We start from the raw sequence: 9,737 nt of genomic DNA on the forward strand, positions 1-9,737 counted from the left end.
ACCCCATTGGACAAGCACACCAGGCAGCAACCACCACTGATTAAGAGATGCGTAAATTAGAAGGATCCAATCTGTAGACACATGAACATAGACGAATGAAGATTGGATCCACATGAATCCATCGAAGACAAGCGCTGATTGAATCTCGTGAGATCCGCCATAGACAAACCACCACACACCCTCCAACGATGCTAGAAACATCATCAGGACGGGGGTAGGTAGAAAGAACCTTATTTCATCTTCAAAAAGTCACCGCTTCGTCTCTCTGAGCGGCACACAAACCCTGACAAAACTGGAAAAAAAAACATCAGAAAACGAAGCCCTTCCGCCGACAAAAGTTAAGATCCACCGTGCTTTCATGGACCTAAGGCCATAGAAGACGAGATAGACCGACGACGACGCCGACGGGAGGCATAAGAAACCCTAGTGCTTAGGGTGCCCTCGTGTACAAAAACGAAGTTCTAGCCAAGGGATGTGATATAGCCCGCCGAGACCTCATCAAGCAATTGGGCACACTGAATTATATCTCCATCAGTTTCACTAGGTAGAAAACGGAATAGGAAGAACTTGCTCCCATCCCGCCCGGTCAATCGGGAATTACAATGCCAGAGTGTTTCTGTCTTGGAATTCTTTTAGGGATAATAAAATAGGTAATGTTTACATTTAAAAAAGTCAATTCCAAATTTTACCACTTCTATTTTAATATATTGTTACGCTAATTACCCTCATTTAGCAGTGCTCTATCCATATTAACCCATAAAGTTGTACTAGTTTTTACCACTTTCAAAATATTTTAGATTGCAATAGATTTTGTAGTGAATCTTTTGCCGGACAAAGCGTCGGAGTTATATATAGTGGGATGCAACACCCAAAAGCAAATGCAATGAAGAAGAATGGTACGGAGGCAACAAACAAGAAGATATGAGGCATAAATAAGGAACTCGTACAGACGAAACCACATAAATAAGGAACTCGTACAGACGAAACCACATAAATAAGGAACTCGTACAGACAAAACCACAAACGAAACAAGAAGATGTGGGGCATAAATAAGAAATGTCTAAGATGCACTGTTTGAACTCTTGGTCGCGTGAATGAATTTGTCTCGTCAGTTTGAAAAAAAAGAAAAGAAAAAGAATTTGTCTCGTCGATGGGGCCTTAGCAGTGTGAGGCTCAAGTGAGCTTTGGTGCGTGCTACCAATATGTCCCAATTTTTTTACGACTAGTTGGGATTTTGATGGTGTATTCTTTTGGTGGCCTTGAATTTAGGAGGTTCTTTCTCCTCCCAAACATTGTAGGCGTGTGCCTATGGCCATTACGATTAAGCCAGCCACAGATATTATGCCAGCACTTTGATTCTCGACTTGTCGTTGTACGTAGCTCCATATGGCAGCGGTAGCAGTTGCAGACACTAGATTCAAGTGACATGTGAGCGGAGTGGACACGTAGTGCGTGATCTAGCATAGGAGTACAGGACAAACGTGACGACATTAATAATTAATAATAATAAAAAGTCAGAAAGAACAAAAAACAATGGTTGGCGACGCCGGCCGTGCAATCCAAGCGACTCAGCGGTATTACTTTCCATTGGGTGAAGCACTTTCATTTTAGAGCGAAATCACTAATTAAGAAGTACTTGTTGGAAAGAACACTTCACTTTCTTGGGTCACGACAAGAAGCGCACATGCAGCGCGCCACCTGTCGCAACTTAGGAGTTTTCTTTTTTTTCATAGATCCATTTATTCAAAACATTTTATTTCTTAAACTGTGCGTCCAAATCTCAAACCATTTTCACTATTGAATTCCTCACGTCGAGATTTTCAAAACTAGATCCCATATTGATAGGTTGTGACAAACTTTTTTTTCATGAAAAAAATTGGACGAAAAAAACCGGGCGAAAAAACCGAACCAGAAGCACGTTTTTTCCCCCTTTCCGAAAGAGGCACACCCGTGCCTCTCGCGAAATCACAACCGTGCCTCTCGTGGAAGCAAAACCGTGACTCTCGTGGAAGGAAAAAAGAAACAAAAAACACATTTTTTTTTGTTTCCGAGAGGCACGGCCGTGACTCTCGCGAAAGCACAACCGTGCCTCTCGCGAAAGCAAAATCGTGACTCTCGCGAAAGAGAAAAAACAAAAAACGCGTATTTTTTCCCTTTCCGAGAGGCACGACCATGACTTTCGCATAAGCACAACCATGCCTCTCGCGAAAGCAAAACCGTGACTTTCACGAAAAAAAAAAAACAGAAAAACGCGTTTTGTTTTTCCCTTTCCGAGAGGCACGGCTGTGACTCTCGCGAAAGCACAATCGTGCCTCTCGCGGAAGCAAAACCGTGACTCTCGCGAAAAAAAAACAGAAAACGCGTTTTTTTTCGTTTCCGAAAGGCACGACTGTGACTCTCGCTCAAGCATAACCGTGCCTCTCACGGAAGAAAAAACCGTGACTTTTGCGAAAGGGAAAAAAAGAAAACGTGTTTTTTCGCGCAAATTTTTTTTGATCGAAAAGCTAAGAAAGATCGGGGAAAAATCAAAACGTCGAAAAAATAAAAAAAAAACACTTAAAAGACCGAAAACGCGTGCGAAAAAATAAAAATAACAAAATCCGAAAGGAGCGTCCAAAGTGCGACACGTGGCGAATGGCTGAGAACGCGCTAAGTAGCGTTGATCGTTGCGCGGCTTTCGAAGAAGCGCTCGTTAACTAGTTGCTCCCATGAAATTAGCGAGTAAAAATAGGCAGCGTTAAGAAACAGGGCCGGAGCCGGCCCACGGGACGGGTTCCTCTCCATGAGCCTACTAGTAGTACCAGTAGCGTCCATTATTGCACACAAGTTGCCTAATCACGGTCCTAATCCCTGCTGCGTCCCGGTCATCCTAATCCCTCCCTCCGCCGTCCGCCCCCGCTTTAAAACGCCCACAGCTTCCTTTCCTCAACCTGTGTCCTCCTTCCTTGGCCGCTGACCACCTCGCTCCCCTCCCCTTGGAATCCGCGGACCCATGGCTTCTTAAACAACTCGGACCTGCGGAAGCACAGCGCATCACACCGGAGGTTGCTTCTGCTGTTCCTCCTCGCCCTCGCCGCGGAAGAATCTTCAAGGGTCCTGATTCTCGGAGGGTCTTGATGGGGATCTGCGCGTCATCGGAGCACCTCGCCCAGCAGGGGCAGGAGGCGGACGAGAGCATCGTCTATGTCATGGACGAGGAAGGAGGAGGCGGCGCGTCGTCGCCGAGGAAGGTGGCCTCCCTCTTCTCCCAGAAGGGCAAGAAAGGCCCCAACCAGGACGCCGTCATCCTCTGCCAGGTAGTAATTTCTTCACCACCTCTATCTATCTAGGCGTGTCTACTTTCTCCTGCTTGATGTTGGTTTGAATTGCTCCATTCTGTGCTCCAATTGTCACTCTTCTAGCTCTACTCTGGTTTTAGGTCTTCTTGAGGCCAGCTGGGAGCTTCCATGAGCTTATCGCCTCATCACAAGAACATTTTTTAATTTGCTCTGCAGTTATCTGTGAATCTTCTTCTTTTTCTATGTGATTCTTTCTTTATCAGTACAACTCCTATATATATGCTGGAATTCGTGTCTTTATTGGGTGACCTGGGGTGGTTTCGATCAGTGGGTTATGCTTATGCCTGAAACTTCGGATAGGTGTGTTCTTGATTTTTTGTGGCCGTAGAGCAGTTTATCTTGATTCTTCAAGCTTCTGTGGTGGCTCAACACTGTACAGATATTTCCATCAACAGCACAGCTGGACTAGTACAATCTTTTTTGCGGTCAAATTACTCGACCAGTTTTCGCTTCTGCCCTGTCTAATCCAAACCACGTACAGTACTGTGGCTACCGTTCCAAGTCCCCCCCCCCCCCCCCCCCCCCTTACTTTTAGCTATTTATTAGTAGGTGTTTAAACGTTTCCAGGAACTAGTAGGTTCACTCGACAAATTGTCGAACCTTTTTCATTTGTACTAATTCTTGTTACAGAGATGGTGAAGGAAACTCATAATGTCAGGAGTAGTTTCCTTGTGCAAACCATTGCCCTTCTACCAAAAGGGTGAAATCATTCAGATTAAAGCAGTTACAGGGGTTGTTTGGTTTGAGACTAAGTTTGTTTAAGGTTGTTACAGCTAAGGTTAGGCAAGTTTGACCAACTTGAATGGGTGTGTGGTTCAAGCCACACTTTAGGCAAGCCACACTAGTGTCTCACATCACGTACACTTAAAAAGTGTGACAAGATTTTCTTAAGCTTGTGGCTCTCATTTTAAAAAACTAACCTTAGACAAATATGGCAAAGCTAGGCCTAGAACCAAACATCCCTACAGTATTTTTCCCGCACCGCAATCATTGCACCATGTGACGTGATCTACATCGAAAAGTGGGACACCATGTGCTCCTGTGTTTCCAAAGATTCCAAACTGTTCCCAAACACTGCTTTTACCGAACACCACTAACCTCACCTACTATTCGAGTTTTTAATTACTCCCTCCTTCCATCTACATAGGCTTAATACGTTTTTTAGGCTAACTTTAATTAAATACTAGATCAACAATATATGACATGCAACTTACACAAAGCATACGGTCAAATTCATATATGAAAGAAGAGTTCAATGATATAACTTTCATATTATGCATGTCATGGACTATTAATCTTTTCAATAGTCAAAGACCATCTTGAAAAACACATTAGGCCTTATATAGATGAAAGGGGGAGTAGTACCTACCGAATACTATAGTACAGTAGTATATTCAGAATCTTAAAATCAACTGTGCAATTTTGTCATGAATTTTGTGTTGTTTTTCACCAGGGATTCGGCATGGAGGACGGCGTGTTCTGCGGCGTGTTCGACGGCCACGGCAGGTGCGGCCACTTGGTGAGCAAGCTGGTGAGGGACTACCTCCCCTTCATGGTCCTGAGCCACCGGAACGCGCTGCTCCTGGCGGACGCGGACGCGGACGCCGACGACCCCGTGTTCAGCGACGCCTCGCCGTCGTCCTCCGCGGACAGCAGCGGCAACTCGTCGCCGCACCCGTCGCAGATGCTGGGGGAGTGGAGGGAGGCCTGCACCAATGCGTTCAAGGCCATGGACAACGAGCTCAAGCTGCAGGCCAACATGGACTGCAACTTCAGCGGCACCACGGCAGTGTGTGCCATCAAGCAGGTAACTAGTCAATTGATCGAGTATTACACAACACAAAGAAAAAATGTTGCACGTCGATGGGGCACATCATCTTACAAAAAAAAAGAAATCTGTGTTTGAATTTGATGGGTAACAGGGCAAGGATCTGATCATTGCCAACCTCGGAGACTCGAGGGCGGTTCTTGCGACCATGTCTGGGGCCGGCTACCTCAAGGCCGTACAGCTCACCACCGACCAGAAGCCCGGCCTGCCTGGTGAGACCTCCGGCCACTGCATTCTATTCTTTCATGGGCCATTCCGCCATTGCATTGCGGTAATGTAGTAATTAATTAAGCTTCACTTTGATGTGATCACGTACCTACAGAGGAGGCGGAGAGGATCAAGAGGTGCGAGGGGCGCGTGTTCGCGCTGAGGGAGGAGCCGGGCGTGATGCGGGTGTGGCTGCCCGGCGAGAACCTCCCGGGGCTGGCCATGGCGCGCGCGCTGGGGGACTCGAGGCTGAAGCACCACGGGGTCATCTCGACGCCGCAGGTGACGGGGCACCGGATAGGCGACGCGGACCTGTTCATCATCCTGGCCACGGACGGGGTGTGGGACGTGCTGAGCAACGAGGAGGTGGTGTCCATCGTGTGCGCCACGCCGCGGAAGCAGCACGCGTCCAAGGCCGTGGTGGAGGCGGCGGTGCAGAGGTGGAAGACCAAGTACCCGTCCTCACGGGTGGACGACTGCTCCGCGGTCTGCCTCTTCCTGCACGACCACGGCGCGTCGGCGCCGCAGCGGCCAGGAAGCTCTAGCTAGCCGGCGCTCGGGGAGAAGGAGAGGGGTCAAAGATAAGATACTCTCAGGCTCCGGCAATAGGCCGGCTGTTCAGCTCCATTTTGTACATGGTTTTCCTTCTTTTTTTGCCGGGGTTTTGCTTTTCTTTTTTTTGCAAATGTGATGCAAATACTTTTCTAGGTTTGTGTAAGTGTAACATAGTTTCGGCTCAAGAAAAATACTGCCCGCGGACTCCCTGCGGATCCTCGGGCGGACGGCTATCAAGGATGTTGTGCGTCTCCCATCACACTCACACACCAGATAAGAAATCCAGCCAAATCATCGGAAGTACGCTCCGAGGTGCAAATGCACCTGGATGAACACTAAATTTGGAAAAATTGCAAAAAATTCCAAACTTTGTTGCACACAAACATTCTCGAGTGTCCTCCCCCGTACAAATTTTAGTGAAGAAATCACGTTTGCGATGCTTTGCATAGAAAAGACAAAACAGACAGCTCGAACTGCTTTAAACATGAGCCTTTCCAGAGTATTGATATATTTTTGTTGGCACATTGAATGTTATTTCCCCACGAAATTTTGCACGAGAATAAAACATTCAAACATGTGTTGTAAAAAAAAATCAGTTTTTTTATATTTTTACTATATTTTATTTGCACCTGCAGGTCCTTGCTAATTAACTTCTCAGGTTTCTGCTTTTTGTTTCATATAAATTGTAAAGGCGGTTCAGAAAACACCAGAATTGATAAAAATTACATCCAAGTCTCTTGACCTCCTAGCGATGATTACAAGCACTAGAGTGAGCCGAAGGCATCTGTCGTCATCAACCCTTCCTCATCGAAGTCGGGCAAACCTTATTGTAGTAAACAATCGGAAAATCATTATGCTAAGGCCGAACAAGACCAGCTCACCAAAACATCAACCGCCGCCGATGCAAAGAAGTGTAGATCAAAAGGATCCAACTTATAGACACACGATGACACAAGTGAAGACCGGATTCAAGTGGATCCACCATAGACAAACACCAAACGAATTTCGTGTGATCCGTCAGATACACAACTCCCACTATGCTAGACGCGCTACAACTTTGTAGTCGCCTCGCCTTCCTAAACAGGACCCAAAATCTAACCAAATTCAAAAAAACTCTTAAAAATATAGTCCTCCCACCGGTCAAGGATGGATCCACCGTGCATCCATGGCCCTAAGGCTACAGGAAATGAGGCACGGGGGCAGCGCCGATGAAGTCAAGGAGGCGGCGCCGACAGGAGGCAAGGAAACCATATCGCATGTGCTCCCGAGAGTCACAAACGAAGAGCTACGGGAAGATAATTTCTCAAGTTTAATCCTCCAACTCTCTTCTTTATTTTCACATTCACATGCCCTAAATTCACGAAGCACGCATAAGGGACTCATTGAAAAAATAGGATTTTTTAGGGTTTGGGACTACTCCACTCCATCAAATCCACTTTGAAAGAGTTTCACTTGGGAGTTACAGCTTTACCAAATGCTTCCTCTGTTCACAAATATAAGATGTTTTAACTATTTTTCGGAATCGAATGTATATTGACATGTTATAATGTGTTTGTTCACTCACTTCAGTCTGCATGTAGTCTATACAAAATATCCAAAACAATATTTGTGAACGGAGGGAGTGGCAGTTTATCATGTTTGGCTTACAGCTAGCTCCAGTTTCAAGATTGAAATTTTTGGCGGGAAGGGTCTATTTGACTGGGTAACCTGGGGATATAAAATAAAGGGTTATCCACTTACTGGTGGTAGTGGTGGGTAATATTTCCCCAACTCCACGAGGATTCGTTGAACTAAGAGTTTTTGGAGCACCTCGTGAAGAGCTTCACGAAAAACAAAGAGTTGTACATTAGATTTTTTTTCTGAGTGGGACTGTTGGGAAACGTTGCATGTAAAACAAAAATCCTAGGGCAATCCCAAGGGGGGCGGCGGCCACCCTTGGCCCCTGCCCTAGCCACGCCCCTCCTTCCTTTTTGGGCGCACAGGGGGAAGGCAGGAGGGGGTGGCGCCCCCCTTGCCTTTCTCCCATGAGGAGGGGAAGGCAGGAGGGGCTAGATGTCGGTTCTATATCCGGCATATCTCGTAGTAGGGGTCCTAAGCTAGACGTCTTGGAACATGGTAATATGAACATTGATTTTACCTAGGTTCAGGCCCTCTTGATGGAGGTAAAACCCTACATCCTGATTTTGATTGTATTGATATGGGTGTAGTACAGGGTACATGTATCTACCACGAGATTGTTCTAATGAATATTAGATGTTCTATTGACTAGCCTGGCCACGGTTTATATAACACACCAGAGGCCTAGGGTTTAGAGGAGTCCTTGTCTTGGGCGCCAAGTCTTGTGGAATCCTCCTTGTATGCGGCATGGGCTGCCCGCAGTGGCCCATAAGTGAACCGCCATGGGGATCCTCGACCCGATCCAGCTGGTTGGGAGATGACGTGGTGAGTACCCCCGAGTCCAGGACACCGTCAGTAGCCCCCTGAACCGGTCTTCAAGTTGGGGACACTCCTCGATTCTTCCGAACTGTTCTTCATCTCCGGTCGCCGGTCTTGGAAACTGGTTCAACAAATCTTCTCATCTTCGATCTTGAGGATCACTGTAGTGAATCCGGAGAGTCTACACGTCGGGTATCCGTGGAGCCCCTTTAAGTTTTTGGCCTTTAACAATGCCTTGTTATTTTTTATGCCACACCTCGGGTTTTAAGTTGTTCCCGTGCGGCGGTGTCCTCTTGCGTCCGAGCTCCAACACCGGACTGCATCAGAGATATCTTTTGCAGCCGAGCACCAACGCCAGACCGCTTCCGAGCTCCAACGCCGGAATATATCCGAGCTCCAACGCCGGACTGTATCCGAAGTGTCATAGATTACCTCGGTCTTGAAAAAGTTAAAAGGGTAGAACCGAGCTTAATGCCGGAGATGCCCTCTATGGAGCCAGCATCTTGCAACCGAGCTTTTGCAGTCGAGCACCAACGCAGGACTGTATCTGGGCTCCAACGCCAGACTGTATCCGAGGTGGTGCGCCACCTCGGCCATGGGCTGATTTATATGAATTTAATTCCGATTTGTGCAATGTATTCTCTGCCGAGATGTATAGCTAGTAGCCCTCAAGCTGCATGTTGGCCTAATATCCGGGATGCACCTGAAGGATAAAATCAAACCGCTGATCCCAATAGCCCCTGAGACTCAGGTCGATTCGTGAAACCGGCCTGAGGATCAATTCCCAGCTCGGCAACATACTTAGGAATAGAAACGCGGTGCAATATATTAGAGGAAATAGTGATCAGCGAACGGGCCCTTGAGAGAGGGTTTTGAGAAGTCGCTGTGATATATTAGCTTGATGCCGGATAAGTCCCAAATGGTACCTATTGTTGTCCGAAGACGCGTTTGCCCATAGTTCGGTCAAGCCAAACACTGAGCACTTTGAATTTTCTGTATTGAATAGGCAATGCAGTAGCCCCCGAGACACTAGTCGGGTGGCAACACCAGATCAGGGGATCAATGTGCCCCTTTAATATTAATAAATGATAGGTCCGGAGCCCAGTAGCCCCCGATGAAGGAAGTATGCCCTAGAGGCAATAATAAAGTTGTTATTTATATTTACTTATATCATGATAAATGTTTATTATTAATGCTAGAATTGTATTAACTGGAAACTTAGTACATGTGTGAATACATAGATAAACAGAGTGTCACTAGTATGCCTCTACTTGACTAGCTCGTTAATCAAAGATGGTTAAGTTTCCTAACCATAGACATGAATTGTCATTTGATAAACGGGATCACATCATTAGAGAATGATGTGATTGACA

General features: G+C 46.5%; 1 protein-coding gene across 1 annotated transcript; it reads left to right on the forward strand.

Annotated features, from left to right (window-relative positions):
- The first annotated feature begins 2,910 nt into the window (after window positions 1-2,910).
- Window positions 2,911-6,165, forward strand: LOC125512408 (Protein phosphatase 2C family protein). Its single transcript, XM_087527647.1, has 4 exons — window positions 2,911-3,296; window positions 4,792-5,145; window positions 5,261-5,378; window positions 5,489-6,165. Exons 1-4 carry the CDS (start codon window positions 3,117-3,119, stop codon window positions 5,920-5,922), a joined length of 1,086 nt encoding a protein of 361 aa, XP_087383773.1. The 5' UTR covers window positions 2,911-3,116; the 3' UTR covers window positions 5,923-6,165.
- Window positions 6,166-9,737: the final 3,572 nt, after the last annotated feature.

This window comes from Triticum urartu, chromosome 6A, assembly GCF_056163025.1.
Source record: "Triticum urartu cultivar PI428250 chromosome 6A, HENAU_Tu73, whole genome shotgun sequence".
Lineage (NCBI taxonomy): Eukaryota > Viridiplantae > Streptophyta > Magnoliopsida > Poales > Poaceae > Triticum > Triticum urartu.

Excerpts from the sequence above, each read along its gene's own strand:
- LOC125512408 (XM_087527647.1), top strand. The coding sequence starts at position 3,117 with ATGGGGATCTGCGCGTCATCGGAGCACCTCGCCCAGCAGGGGCAGGAG. Across the intron at positions 5,146-5,260 it reads CAGTGTGTGCCATCAAGCAG|GGCAAGGATCTGATCATTGC; the intron begins GTAACTAGTCAA and ends GATGGGTAACAG. Across the intron at positions 5,379-5,488 it reads CCAGAAGCCCGGCCTGCCTG|AGGAGGCGGAGAGGATCAAG; the intron begins GTGAGACCTCCG and ends ACGTACCTACAG.